The sequence below is a fragment of the Notolepis coatsorum genome (assembly GCF_963971535.1).
Source record: "Notolepis coatsorum genome assembly, chromosome: 8".
In the NCBI taxonomy this organism is placed as follows: Eukaryota; Metazoa; Chordata; class Actinopteri; order Aulopiformes; family Paralepididae; genus Notolepis; species Notolepis coatsorum.
Genome location: NC_140172.1, coordinates 86,126,604 through 86,142,768, shown reverse-complemented (window position 1 = coordinate 86,142,768; position 16,165 = coordinate 86,126,604). Strand labels below are relative to the sequence as shown.

Genomic DNA, 16,165 nt, shown 5'->3' with positions numbered 1-16,165 from the left:
ATGAAAGAAACAATTATTACATGATAAAATACAAGATACACAACACAGTAAGAAGAGGAGAGCCTCTCAACACAGTGCTAACGGTGTCCGTACATTTTATTTTACCGCAGCAGGAACAAAGGACCTTCTCAATCGCTCAGTAGAGCATTGAGCATCAACAACCTATCACTGAATGAGCTTCGCAGAGCATCAAAAATAATGAACAGTGGGTGGCCTTCAAAGGATAAAATGGTGTTCAGTTTAGTTCTAGTTCGCTTGGCTATGATGATCTCCAAGGAATCAGGAGGAAGGCCAATCACTGAGCCAGCCTTTTTAATGATTTTATTTATACGTTTTTTGTCAGAAACCGTGATGCTGACAAAGGACACTAGCCAGGATACCTTGATAGAAGACATGAAGAAGTGACCTGCTGATGTCGAAGGATCTAAGCTTCCTCAAATGAAAAAGCAGAGACTGGGCTTTTTTTTTAACACAGAATCTGTGTTCTGCTTCCAGTCCAGCTTACTGTCCAGGTGAACGCCAAGATATTTATAGGACTGGGCTATTTCAACCTCCTGCCCCCCCTAATGATGACAGAAGAGACATGCAGTAGAAACTGAACAGTGGGGATGGAAAGCTAAGGTTTGTCCGGTGGAGGTAGGATGCAGAGGATTAGTAGCATGGTCAACTTCATCACTGTTGGGAGAGTTGGGGATTTGTGAGCAGAGCTTGTGAAAAGCGGTGAATGAGATGTCGGAAGAAGCATTGAAAGTCAGTCAGTGGATTTGGTTGAGGAGAAATAATATCAGCTGGGGGTCAAAGTAAACAAAAGGTAAGAGTATTCCTTTTATTCTCTGTTATTGCTGTTTTCATGTGTAATATTTGTTTTTTGAACAAATGTTTTTTATTTTCCCTTTTTTAACATAAAACTAGACAAACAATACAGTAACAGTAAAAATCTATGATAAATAATAATAACAATAATGACAGTCCAGTAATTAAATCAAAATAAATGTAGATTAAAAGACATAAAAATAATAAATACAATACAATACAATACATGTGCTCTTGCTCGCTCTTCCTCACTCTTTCCTTCCCCTTCCCTCCCCCTCCACCCCCCCCCCCCTCAGGACCCCCTCTTGGACTATACATCCACTATTCCATTTAACATCAGAAATTACAAGTTCATATGCTTCCCTTTATCTTCTCCACCACAGCTAACCAGATTGCTATGCTGGCTTCATTAACACCTAAAATTCGTGCAGTAGATATCTCTAGATAAATCACATCGAGATAGGTAAGAACCCATACCTTCCGGCACATTTTATCCGGTTTGATTTGATAGTTTATTTGGTAGGGACAACACACGTCAATGAACATCAAGTACAGAATACAAACTGTAGACATGCAGGGTTGTAGCAAGAGCTAATTTACACCCGTAGTCCCTAAACAGGAGACATAAAAACTCTTTCAATCAATAAATAGCCTGCTTAAGGTAAAAGCATTGTGACAATCAATGATTAAAAACAACAATAAAACAAGTTACATTACTAAATTAGATTAAAAATTATCACATTTCTGGTTTGCCTTGAGATGCAGTTTAAGATGAGCCTTGAACATGGAGTATGTGGGGCACTCTCTAATCGCAACTGGTAGGTTATTCCAGTAGTGCACCTTTAACAGAAAACACAGTTTTTGCAAAGGTAGTATACCGAAAAGGCACCTTACAGTCCCCTCTACTGATGGCCCTGGTGGTAATGCCAGTGTCTCCTTTTTGTTGGATGAACTCATTCAAGCGTGACACTATCAACTTTTTGGCAGCCGTAAGACCCGACAAAATTTGTCTCTTTACATGTACAGAGGTTGATAGCTGAGAAACATCATTCAACAACAATACAGAATTCTGATAATTGAGTGGTTACTTTTTCCCAGAATATCTTAACAGGAGGGCATTCCCAATACATATGCATAAATGTACCAAGATCACCGTTTAAACACAAGGAGCATCGAGGGTCTTGTCTAAGCCCCATTAGGTGCAAACGTCTAGGAGTCAGGTAAGTCCTATGAACAAAATTAAGATTAATCTGTTGGTGATCCGGGTTGCGTGATGATAGCCGAACGTTTGCCCAGTGTGTAATATTGTAGTAATTGTATTTTTGACATAGGACAACCTAGGGAGGTTCAGCGTGTGAATATCATGGAAAAGTGAGTTTGGGACGCTGGAACTAACCGCTGAGGTGTCGTGGGCCTAACTTGACGAAACACCAGTGAGACACCACTTGATGACCCTGGTGATATGTTGACTCTTGCTGTCTTACTGCCCATCTATCTGCATGTTGGGTTGTGACGGCCATTGGGTTTCTTCATTGAACGTTTATCCTTATCAATTAGGGCACAAGTATCTTGTGTTTTATTATAATAATAATTTGTGTTATAACAGAATGTTTTAATGTGCTGTGTACAGAGACGTCAGTGCTTTGTTAATAGCTGACAGGAAATCAAATGTTGTCCAGTCTAGAATGTTTGTTGTTGTTGACAAGTTGAAACGTATATAGGTTGTTTGGTTAAGTGGTATGCGTATGTCTATGTATGTATATACTGTGTGTCTATGTGTGTGTGTGTGTGTGTGTGTGTGTATATATATATATATATATATATATATATATATATATATATATATATATATATATATATATATATATATATTTATATACATGTGCGTGTAGGCAGGTGGGCACATCTTTTGTGTTACATTTGGTTGGTTATCTGTGTGTGTGCTTGATAAGAGACTCTCTTTCCAACTCTGGATGCAGTTGCCATGACAACTGTGTGTGTGTGTGTGTGTGTGTGTGTGTGTGGGGGGCAAGAATCTTGGGTGGTGATTGGACGATCAGGGAAAGTAGGCGTGCATTGCCAAATGCCCCCTCTCCACTCCCTCCCACACACACACACATACAGACGAGAGAAAGAGCTTTTGAATCGCTCTATTTTTCATCCATCCATCCTTCCACAATCCTCTCTTCCAGTCCTCGTTTTTCCATTCCAAGCTCTCAGATAGATGGATAGATAGATAGATAGATAGATAGATAGATAGATAGATAGATAGATAGATAGATAGATAGATAGATAGATAGATAGATAGATAGATAGATAGATAGATAGATAGATAGAAGCTCCATCTTCACTAGAACAAACACCTGTCGTCTTTTGGAATGTGGTTTATTCCATCTCTCCAGGAGAGAAGAGAGAGAGAAACAGACTAGAAAGAATAAGCCCCATCTCTTCCTCATCCTTTGGAATAACTTGTTCCTTCCATCTTCTTTTGAACACTTGAGGAATTTGAGAACGACAAATCATCCTCCTCTCATCGGAACGTCTTCTTGACATTTAAGAAAACAAAAAAAGCTTTTGTGCTGAAAATTCGAATAAAATCTTTCTTTTCCAGGAAAACTGACTGAAATTTCAGGGACGACAGCAAGACAACTAGAACTTCCAGACCAAATAAAATCCCTCTGGAGTTATATATCTCTATAAATAAGATAATTTTGGTTAGACTCCAGGATGCTGTCTTTGGAATACTGACCGAACGTCAGCGAGAGAGAGACCGTCTTCTAGCCACCCCACCCCTAAAAAAAAAAGCTTCCAGAGTTGTCATTGTGAAGCTTTCTTTTGGAATACTGATTGAAAAATCCACAGCAAAAAGCAAGGAAGCAATCTTTCTGATTGAAAAAAAAAAGTCCTTTAAAGTTTCTTTGGAAAATCTTTCGAAGGAATTTTGAGACTAGATATTTTGCTTTGGAAAGCTCAACAAGGCTGTTGAAGGATCACCAGGATCTTTCTGAGAGACTTTACATTGTTGCCGGTCTTCAAACGCCCCCGGCCGATAGAAGGAATATTTTGTGAAAGATTCATTTCAAAGATTTCTGATTATATAACTCTATAAGATGACCATTTTGCGAAATTCCAAGAACCAAGAATTCTAAGGAATATCAGAGCCGGGACTCAAAAGTTCTCACATAGTTCACATATTGTCCAAAACACAAGAAGTGGATAGGTCACAATTTAATCACAACTGCAAACATTCATTTCTCCAAAAATTCAGTCAAGAATCTTGAGAAATTAGAATACTCACTAAATCCAAGCCCCAAAAGTCTTACTGGATAAGTACTTTGACAGGTCAGAAGTTTCCCAGACCTCCCACGTCCCCCCACTCATCAGAATCAGTGGGATTCTGCAGGAAGTCGAGTCCCGAACCAATTGTACCTCCGTGTCACCATGGCGACAGTGATTTGTACGCGGTTCACCGAAGAGTTTCAGCTTTATGAGGAGCTGGGCAAGTAAGTCATCAGAAATATTTATTTCATATAATTTATTATGTATTTATGAAATATATATTTGTATATGTAATCATATAAAAATATTCAGAACATTACTTTATTATTATTATATAATCTGGTGGGAGTATCCTCCTTTGTATTCTGATGACTTTTTTATTTTTTTAAATGATTACTGCTTTTCTGTGTATTGTGTTTTCTTTGTAAAACGGATCTGCATTTGTGTGTGTGTGTGTGTATATATATAAAAAGCTAATCTTCTTCAACTTGCCGCCCACTGAACCATTATATAACAGCTTCTTGGCTACAATTGTGTATGTGTGGGTGTGCATGCGTGGGCTTGCATTTGTGTGTGTGTGTGTGTGTGTGTGTGTGTGTGTGTGTGTGTGTGTGTGTGTGTGTGTGTGTGTGTGTGTGTGTGTGAGTGAGATAGGGTTTATGTGCACATGTGTGTGTGTGTGTGTGTGAGATAGGGTTTATGTGCACATGTCCATGAGTGTGTGTGTATCTGCATAATGTTAATGTGTGTGTGAGAGAGAGAGAGAGAGAGAGAGAGAGAGAGAGAGAGAGAGAGAGAGAGAGAGAGAGAGAGAGAGAGAGAGAGAGAGAGAGAGAGAGAGTGTGTCTGCTTGTGTGAGAGAGATTGTGTGCGTGTGCCTGCATTTGTGTCTGTGTGTGTGTGAGTTTATATGCACATATCCAGAAGTGTGAGTCTGTATCTGCGTATGTTAATGTGTGTGTGTGTGTTAGTGAGAGAGATTGTGTGTGTGTATGTGAAAGATTGTGTGTAGGTGGTTGAGTGGGACGAACTAGGGTCCCTTACTTTCTCTCTCTCCCTCTCTGACTATATATAAACACACACTCCCACACACACACACACACACACACACACACACACACACACACACACACACACACACACACACACACACACACACACACACACACACACACACACACACACACACACACACACACACACACACACACACACACACACACACACACACAGACAGGTGCCAAATTAAAGGAAAAACCTGAATAGATAACATAAGAAATGCAGCTGCTTCCATACAGGTGTTACTGCATGATGATGCAATCAAGCTATGAACATCCTATATCATGCTCAGTGGCATCAAGTCAACATTGTTTTTTGGATCAAGATGGCAAGAGGAAAATAACTAAGTGACTTTGAAAGATTATTGGGGCACAGATAGCAGAAGCTTCAACTCACAAAGACCATTTCTATCCTGATGGGAGTGGTCTCTTCCAGGATGACAATGCCCCCATGCACATGACACTAACACTAACCCATCCACAGGACACTAACCCTAACCCATCCACATGACACTAACCCTAACCCATCCACAGGACACTGACCCTAAACAAAAGTCATCCACAGGACACTGACCCTAAGTCATCCACATGACACTAACCCTAACCCATCCACAGGACACTAACTCTAAGTAATCCACAGGACACTAACCCATCCACAGGACACTAACTCTAAGTCATCCACAGGACACTAACCCTAAGTCATCCACAGGACACTAACCCTAAGTCGTCCACATGACACTAACCCTAACCCATCCACAGGACAATAACAATAACCCATCCACAGGACACAAACACTAACCCGTGCACAGGACACTAACCCATCCACAGGACACTAACCCATCCACAGGACAGTAACCCTAATCCATCCACAGGACAGTAACCCTAACCCATCCACAGGACACCCACCCATCCACAGGACACCCACCCATCCACAGGACACTAACCCATCCACAGGACACTAACCCATCCACAGGACACTAACACTGACCCATCCACAGGACAGTAACCCTAACCTATCCAAAGGACACTAACCCATCCACAGGACACTAACCCATCCACAGGACACTAACCCTAACCCATCCACAGAACACTAACCCTAACCCATCCACAGGATACTAACCCTAACCCATCCATATGACACTAACACTGACCCATCCACAGGACAGTAACCCTAACCTATCCAAAGGACACTAAACCATCCACAGGACACTAACCCATCCACAGGACACTAACCCTAACCCATCCACAGGATACTAACCCTAACCCATCCACAGGACACTAACACTGACCCATCCACAGGACAGTAACCCTAACCTATCCAAAGGACACTAAACCATCCACAGGACACTAACCCATCCATAGGACAGTAACCCTAATCCACCCACAGGGCACTAACACTCCCAAAGAACCCTAACCCATCCACAGAACACTACCCCTAACCCATCCACAGGATACTAACCCTAACACATCCACAGGACACTAACACTGACTCATCCACAGGACAGTAACCCTAATCTATCCAAAGGACACTAACCTATCCACAGGACACTAACCCATCCACAGGACACTAACCCATCCACAGGACACTAACCCTAACCCATTTACAGGACTAACCCATCCACAGGACACTAACCCATCCACAGGACACCAACCCTAACCCATCCACAGGACACTAACCCATCCACAGGACACTATCCCTAACCCATTTACAGGACTAACACACCCAAAGGACACTAACCCTAACCCATCTAAAGGACAATATTACTAACTCAACCACACAACACTAACCCTAACCCATCCACAGAACACTAACACTAACCCATCCACAGGACACTAACCCATCCACATGTAACCTGAGGGACACTAGGACCCAGGAGTTCTCTGGCCAGGTACTGCTAGCCTTGAAAGGGAAAGTCCTGTGAGACTTTGACCAAACTCACGTTTGTTCTCTTCAGCTGGGATTGACACTTCAAGTGATTACAGCAGCAGCGGAGGTCGTGCTGCCCCACTGGTCTTTAAGACGTGTTGCATGTGGCCAACCATCCTTGTGTCTGGGAGCACGTTGCTAGCTGGCAATCGGGAGCTTGAGGCTGTATCGACACGGCGTGTAGGGCAGCCACTGTTTCTCCTCTTTTTAATTTCTCTGTACATCCTCAAGTAATTTCCTTTTTAGAGTTTAGGTAGTTTCCATTTTGTACCTCTGTGCCATCTGACCGTCAAATCTTGGGAATACAAAAACCTCTGCTGTATGCCTTTTCTTTTATTAGAGACCCTGTGTGGGCTAGGAACTCAATAGAACATAAATCTGTAACAATGAATGTCTCTCCCCTTAACAGAGAGTGGCACAGTTTCTATATTCAACCATTAAGGTTACATTTGGCGCAGTTGACACAGGATTCAGAGGTTTTTGTAGTCTCATGTGTGGTTTTATTTTATTTTATTTTATTGTGAGGCACAGAGAGTAGTGTTTGGGTTTGAGGAAAAACAGTGGTTGTCCAGGAGAAGATCAAGAGGACATCCACCGCACTCTACCAACAGTTACAGTGAACATTCCTACTTTCCCTGTGTGTGCGGGAGACAAAAACAGTTAAAATGAGTCTGACGGATACTGACATTCAAGAACAAATTAAGGCCTTGACTGAGCTTGTTAAACAGCTGCAGGCAGAACATACTCAGCTTCGAGACAGGGGAAATACACCAACCCCTGAAGCATCAGGCCAAGCAGGACCCTCTGGGCCTCTAGCCCTGACAGCGAGTAATGATGTCACTATTAACGAGTGTATATTTATGCACCCAGGGAGAGGAAGTGTCCACGTTTTTATGGCGTTATGGCCCAGGATCATATGACTGTGGAGGAGTGGGTGGAGGAAGCACGGAAGTCACTGTCTGTGCAGCAAACATCCCTGTTAGAACAGACAGCATTCCTCTGTGATCTTTTAGATGGAGAGGCTAAGCGGGAGGTTAAGTTTAGCTCCGCTACAGATAGAGCTAACCCGGAGGCAATCTTTACTATGCTGTTGGATAATTTTGGCTGTGATCAGACATACAGATGCAGCACTGAAAATTCAAACCACTTCTGCTGCTGATCTGCGGCTCCTCTGCCACTGTAGAACTAGCACTCAGGTGTTATATTTCGGGGGCTGGTGGTTCGCTCCCAAAAGTTAACAAATGGAGGGTACTTAACTTAAGTGCTCCCCCAGGGAGGGGGCTACTATAATAATAATAATGCATTTTATTTATAAGGCTCCTTTCAAGGCACTCAAGGTCGCCGTACAACAATTTAAAAACAGTTAAATTCACAATCACAATCCATTTTATCACTACTGCCCTCAGACCCCCAAGATAATTTTTATATGGGCAGTCTGAGGGTACTGGGGTACTGCCCATATATTAGTGTTGCAATGCATGATAAGTAAACAGTGAAAAAAGCTAAGGAATCCGATGGAGCTGGGGCGTTTGGGACGAATACAAGTTTAAGATGAAAAAGTCTCCCCAGTGGGAGGCAGTGGAGGTGTGAAATCTGGCCCGGTCCAGAACAATAGGAGTCACAAAATCAGTTTGGCCCATGGAGTGGTGGAGCAGCAGCAGAGGGGCAGCAGAGGTTCGATTTTTCAGTGCTGGATCTGTATGTGACGCTGCAAAAACAGTTCTTTCAGCGGCAGCAATGAGGAAATGAATCCGTTTCGACAATGTTGACTGCAAACAAGTCATTGATAAGCGACGGGCAGATTAGACACATAGCCATAATTTAAAACATAGATTAGGCGTTTTTAACGCTAACATTGAAGTGGATGATGGCATTCAACGGGGTAAAAATGTAAACAAGGTCGGCACTGAAACTGTTAAAAGCAAAGATCCACAGGGTGTTCCAAACCCAGACATGGTCATTTGTGACACCTTTGTTGAGAATGTACGGGACGCTAAACTACAGCGTGAATTGACACATCTAGTCCGGCAGCACCCCACCCATTAATTTAAAGCTATACCTGAAGTCGCCATTAAATGGGGAAAACAAAGGCCTCCTATTGACACCCACAGAGCACGAGCATATTCATGTGACCTACACACCTCTGAAATGGTAGAGTAATGTTGACACCAGTGCCATTTCTGCCAGGCCCAGTGATGACTTAAGGGAACTTAAAGAGTGTTTCCGTAGGCAGCAAGCTCAACTCACTGTTACACGCAATTTAAAGGTGGCTACAAGGCTCATTCTGATAGTGGCTTTGGCAAGTCAGATCACGCATCCATTTTCCTTACACCAAAGTACAGACAAAGAATTAAAAGTACTCCCGTAGTCTCGCGAGAGGTGCAGAAATGGGATGTGACGTCAGAGGATACGATCCGGTCAGTGTTTCACAACACAGACTGGATTGTGTTCCGCGACACAGATAACATTAATGCCTACACGGAGACAGTGCTGGACTATGTCTGTACTAGGGTGAAAGAAACAATCCCCACTACCAAAATGAAAGTTTACCCAAATCAAAAACCCTGGGTAGACAAATCCGTCCGTGAAGCTCTGAGAGAGCGCACCAAAGCATACAATGACGGCCTAGTGGCAGGCAACATGAATGACCACAAGGTGGCGCGACACAACGTAAGGAGGACAGTGTCAGAGGCCAAACGGCGCTACAGGGATAAAATTGAACTCCAGTTTGAACAAGCTGACTCTAGAGCTATGTGGCAGGGGCTCAAAACGATGACAGACTACAAAGGCGCCTCCCTCAAACTGAACAGTGACATCTCCTTAGCAAACGACCTCAATACCTTCTATGCGAGGTTTGATGCTGGTAATAACAACACCAGCTCACAAGCCTCGGCAATGGGGGGGGGGGGTCGGCTGCTGATGGAGGCGCAGTGTTCAGGGTAACAGAGCATGAGGTGAGGCGGACCTTTAAAAAAGTGAATATCAGGAAGGCAGCAGGTCCGGACGGCATCCCCGGCCGCGTCCTAAAAGTCTGTGCCGACCAACTGGCCCCAGTATTCACTGACATATTTAACCTGTCCTTAGAACAGGCTGTCATCCCCACCTGCCTGAAGAAGTCCACTATTATCCCTGTACCCAAAAAATCCAAGCCTGCTTGCCTCAACGACTACCGCCCTGTAGCTCTCACCTCCATAGCCATGAAGTGCTTTGAGAAGCTAGTAAAAGGCTACATCTGCTCCTCCCTCCCCATCAACATGGACCCCCTGCAATTTGCATACCGCCCCAACAGGTCCACGGAGGACGCCATATCCCATGTGCTGCACACAGCAGCATCACACCTGGACAAGAGGCAGGGGAACTATGTGAGAATGCTATTCATCGACTACAGCTCGGCATTCAATACCATAGTCCCCTCCATACTCATAGCCAAGCTCAGGGACCTGGGCTTGGGCTATGACCTCTGCCAGTGGGTCTTGGACTTCCTGACTGGCAGACCCCAGGTGGTGAGAGCAGGCAACTGCACCTCCTCATCCATCACCCTCAACATAGGGGCCCCCCAGGGCTGTGTTCTGAGTCCCCTCCTCTACTCCCTGTACACACACGACTGTGTGGCTCAGCGGAGTAGCAATACAATCGTCAAATTTGCTGACGACACAGTGGTGGTGGGCCTGATCTCTGCCAACGACGAGAGGGCCTACCTGGAAGAGGTCAAGGTCCTGGCGGGATGGTGCCAGGAAAACAGCCTCTCCCTGAACGTCAGCAAAACAAAGGAGATGATTGTGGACTTCAGGAGGTCGGGGGTCAAGGACTACAGCCCCCTCAGCATCGACGGGGCACCGGTTGAGAGAGTCAACAGCTTCAAGTACCTCGGAGCCTACATATCCGAGGACTTGACATGGACCACACACATTAACAGTGTGGTGAAGAAGGCACGACAACGCCTCTACTTCCTCAGGCGCCTAAGGAAGTTCCAAGTCAGCCAGAAGATCCTTAAGAACTTCTACTCATGTACAATAGAGAGCATCTTGACCGGCAACATCACCTCCTGGTTTGGGAATAGCACTGCAAAAGACCAAAGCAGACTACAAAGAGTGACACGTGCAGCCGAACGCACAATTGGAGAGGGGCTCCCCACCCTCCAGAACATTTACTACAAGCGTTGCAAGGGGAAGGCTAAGAGAATTATTAAGGACTCGAGCCACCCGAACAACTGCCTCTTTGAACTGCTGCCGTCAGGCAAGCGATACAGGAGTCTCAAGGCGAGCACAGAAAGACTCAGAAGTAGCTTCTATCCCCAGGCCATCAGGCTGCTAAACGAACAATGAATGAACACTACACAACAACAACCACCAAACACACATAGCACACACATCCACACGCACACACTCACTTTAAACAAACACACTGTAGCACCCACTACACACACTTTATAGCACACACCCACTTTAAACAAACACACTGTAGCACCCACTCCCCACACTTTATATTTATTGATGAAGGATTGCACTACAACTCGTACACCTTACTGTAAATTGTACCTAAAATTGTACCTCATCCCATTTCTGCTTTGCACTAGATAGTACTGTACATTAGTACACTGCATAGTATTGTGTATTGTATATTATATGGTAACTCAGAACATTGTACATATGTCTATACCGAACAACTGTGACCTCATTTTATGTTATTATGTTATTTGATACTATCTTGTCTAGCACAGTCTCTGGAGCGTAACAGTAAGAAGCATTTTGTATGAAAGTATTCTGTACTTCTGTATGACAACTATTAAAGAACTTGAACTTGAACTTGAACTTGAACTTGACACCATTCTCAAACACGTAGGTATACCAGCTACTGCTGCTAGCCCCCCAGAGCCCCAGGCTCACCCCAGGGGGCACAGGCCAGGCTTGTACCGTTTCCAACCAGATGGCAAACCAATATGTATGCGTTGCAACAGAGCAGGCCATATTGCTAGGTTTTGCAGAGTTGAGCTGGGTGGAGCCAGGGGGGGGGGGGAGTCAAGGACACAGGACAGACAGGTGGGGGCAAGGGTGAATGCAGTGGAGCAGCAGGGAATCTAGCGGCCTTCTTGTGTTGAGAACCAGGCACCAGAGGGGGGTTATGTGGGTTCAAATGAGAGCAAGGTCGCATCACGTTTAATTGGACAGTGCCCAGTGATTCAGGCCAGAATACGGGTGGTGGAGGTGCCGTCCCTACTTGATACAGGGTCAATGGTGAGTACAGTGACTCAGGCCTTCTTCGAAACGCATCTTAAACCCCAAACCAAAGAGCAGCTGAAATCCTGTAACTGACTGTGGGCTGCATATCCCGTACTTGGGATATGTGGAGCTAGATGTTGAAGTCCTGGGAAAAGTCCTCCCACATATGGGCATCTTGGTCATAAAAGACCCTCCCGACCCGCTTACCCAGCATCGGAAAGTAGCTGTGCCTGGCCTGCTGGGAATGAACATTATCAGCGGTTGCTATGATGAACTATTCCGTGAACACGGTAACCACCTCTTCTCTGTCCCCCTAGTTAAACAAGCAGGGACAGAATGGGCGAACGCACTATCCTAGTGCCAACAAAGGGAGCGGCTCCTAGAGACCGGCAGAGTGGGAGAGGCAGTGTCATTACCGGGCAGTGCAATCCGGATACCGGCGGGTTCGCTACGGTTTGTCCAGGCCACATGTAATCAGGGCCCAGCGCTCCATACAGTACTACTGGAGCCACTGTCGTATGGAGAAGGTAATCTGCCCAACAATCTACTAATTGCCAGTGCCCCCCTATCTGTTTCCAGAGGGGCCGTCAATGTCACTGTGGTTAATGTGGGGGAGGAAGACCAGTGGCTGAAACCACGAACAGTGTTGGGGACACTTCATCTGGCTGAAGTGAGTCCTCATCCCAGACCGTACAAGTGGAGGAGCAGACCCAGGAGGAAGGATGGCAGGTTGCATTTATCTGGTCCATGAGCCCCCTCCACCCGCTACCATCACTGGCCTCAAGGAATTTAAATGGCCTGACCTGTTTCCCCAGGAAATAACAACAGCAAAGACTCAGTACAGTGACACATTCAGCCGCTATGATGGGGATGTGGGCTGCACCAACTTAATCCACTACGAAATCCCTCTGGTGGATGATGTGGTACCACTGACTTCCCCCCTCTCAGTTCTCACTGGTCAAGGCCCATATCCAGGGGCTGTTACAGCAGGACATTGTGAGAGTGAGCTGTAGCCCCTACGCCTCACCCATTGTAGTCATCCTGAAGAAGGATGGGGACATATGACACTGCGCTGACTATCGGCCACTCAACCCCAAGACGAGGAAAGACGCCTACCCACTGCAGCGCATAGAAGAGTCCCTAGATGCCCTGACTGGCGCCAAATGGTTCTCCACACTCTACCTGGCAAGTGGGTACAACCAAGTACAAATGGCTGAGAAGGACAAGGAGAAAACCGCCTTCTGTACCCTGTTTGGCCTGTTTGAATTTAACAGAATGCCATTTGGACTGTGCAACACGCCAGGGACATTCCAACGTCTGATGGAGCGCATATTGGGCGATCAGAGTTTCCAGTCAGTCCTACTGTATGTAGAAGGGTGGATTATCCCTACTTAGTGAGGGTGAATTTATACTGTCACCGGATAGTAGGAACCCGGCAGAGCTGAGTCCGGCTGGGCCCCGACTGCAGTGTAAGGGTACTAGATTCGAGGTTAACAAATGTGGCAGATGGGGCCTAGGATTTACTAACCTAGGTGGTGTGTACTGGTCCTTCTCACCCTCCAGGGCGATGCTCAGGAACCCCTAAACACCCACACTTCCCCTCACACCCGGTGGCAGTAGTGGTGGATGGTATAATTCTTCCCCAAAGCAGTACCGTACCTTGCTGACTGTTGGAGACCTGTAAGGAGCACCTTCCCCAATTAAACATATACCGTGGATCAAAAGAGGTTAGACAATAATGCACCATTAATTCCCACAAAAGAGGTTAGACAATAATGCACCATTAATCCACACACACAGTGAATCCAATTATCCGCCTCTCCTTTTACTGTAAGATATTCCACATGTTTACAACAGTGCACAGTGCATGACCACTTGGACTTTGTAATTAGCATTCATGAACACATCCCCATATGGGTTAATACTCATTACACACACCACATCTGAAGGAGGTTAGCGGAATGCTCCTTGAGCTACTCGATTGGAAAAATGATCTTTTTTACATAAGTGCTGCTTGCACACCCGAACAACACAACACACACATAACGGTTGAAATAAGTGGGGCCCACACTTGTTGAAAACAAACCTATATCTAAGCTGGCTTTACCTAAAATAATAAAGTTGGAATGCTCGGTCGCGGCTTAAGAACGTGGTGGCTCAAAACACAACAGCCCCTTCGCTCTTAGCGAGCATGCTACCAAAAGAAACGTTCGTAAGCAATATTCCACGTTGCTGGGAGCGCGAAATGTACCTGGACTCGACTCGCGCTGCAGTTAGAGTCTATAGGCCGAGTGCCGGTCCGCCCCACGTAGCGAATGTTCGGAGTTAGTTGGCCGTAAAACGGTCCCGAAAACTGTCACCTGGGATACCAAGGAGGGCTGGCTGGGCTGGCGGTTGGCAGGTGAATGGCTAGAGGTGAGGGATGTCCGGTGGAGTCTCTCGGCTGTGTCTGCTCCAGGCGCTGGAAAACGGCGTTGCGGCGCGTGGAGCTAACCAGGCTAACACTCTATACTGAAGCTAAGCTAGGGCCGGTGCGGCCCGACTAGCTTCCCGACTATACATAATAAGACGCTACACGTTAAAGGTCGTCTTCACAGCCCCGTCTGTCGAACGTCCTCTTTGTATGCTGACGTACCCTACTCACTATACTGTAAGGATAATCTTACGGCACGCAACGTTACTTCTTCGGCCCCGCTGCATGAATCTTATTCCACGTGCTTTTCAGGTGGTAAGGCTCTCCGCCGAACGTCCTCTCGCCTTGGTGGAAAACGGCGAAGAGAGAGTCTCGTGTATCGAACTCCTCCTTCATACCAGCCTCTTCGTCACCTGTACCTGTTGCCAGACCAACGCCCACCACCTCCCCCTGGCGATAGTCCTCCACCATGTCTCACTGAGTCCCAGAGCAAAACGGGTCACAATAATTACACAACAGTTATAATGAATACAGTCAGGTTATAATGAATACAGTCAGACACATTCACGTGTCTACATGTATTTAGATGACATCGTCATCTTCTCGACCTCCTTCAGTCAGTACTTGCAGCGGTTGGAGATGGTCCTGAGTCGGCTCCGGCAACACCACCTGAAACTGAAGATGTCCAAATGCCACTTCTTTCAGAGGGAGGTGAAGTATTTGGGCCACATCATCTCGGCCGCCAGGGTGGCTACTGATCCGGAGAAGACCAGAGCAGTGGTGGACTGGAAGCACCCATCGACTGTCTCGGAGCTCAGATCCTTTGTGGGGTTTGCGTCATACTATCGGCGTTTCGTTGAAGGGTTCGACAAGCATGCCTCTCCACTCCATCGGCTTGTTGCAGAGCTACAGGGAACCAACAAAAAGCCCAGCTCAAAAGCCAGTGTAAAGTTACAAGGACACTGGAATGAACAGTGCGAACAGGCCTTTCAGACCCTGAAAACGAAGCTGACCACCACCCCAGTCTTAGGATATGCTGACTTTAAGCAGCCCTTTATTCTATAAATTGATGCCAGCCATCAGGGCCTCGGCGCAGTACTCTCACAAGAACAAGATGGAGCACGCAGGCCGATTGTGTTTGCCAGCAGGGGGCTTAGGAAGACTGAGAGAAACATGTAAAATTACAGCTCCATGAAGTTGGAGTTTCTGTCGCTGAAGTGGGCGGTGACTGAAAAGTTTCGAGAATACCTCTTGGGAACCACGTTCACCATCTACACAGACAACAACCCCCTGAGCTATCTGCAGACAGCTAAGCTGGTAGCTGTAGAGCAACGATGGGTGGTGTTATTCACTGTCAAAGATGCAAAGAAAAATCATAATTCATATTTCCTTTGTTTCATCACAATTTAAAGGGGACATGCATTGCTATTCCTTTCACTATTTGGGCAACTTTACA

General features: G+C 45.7%; 1 protein-coding gene across 1 annotated transcript in view; it reads left to right on the top strand.

The window, feature by feature from the left end:
• Positions 1–4,254: 4,254 nt before the first annotated feature.
• camk2a (calcium/calmodulin-dependent protein kinase II alpha) overlaps positions 4,255–16,165 on the top strand; it is a gene marked incomplete at both ends in the record, with an annotated part of 226,637 nt that continues 214,726 nt past the window's right edge. Inside the window, one exon of the mRNA XM_084320467.1 lies at positions 4,255–4,316. Coding sequence (XP_084176593.1) covers positions 4,255–4,316 — 62 coding nt within the window. The remainder of the gene's footprint in view (positions 4,317–16,165) is intronic.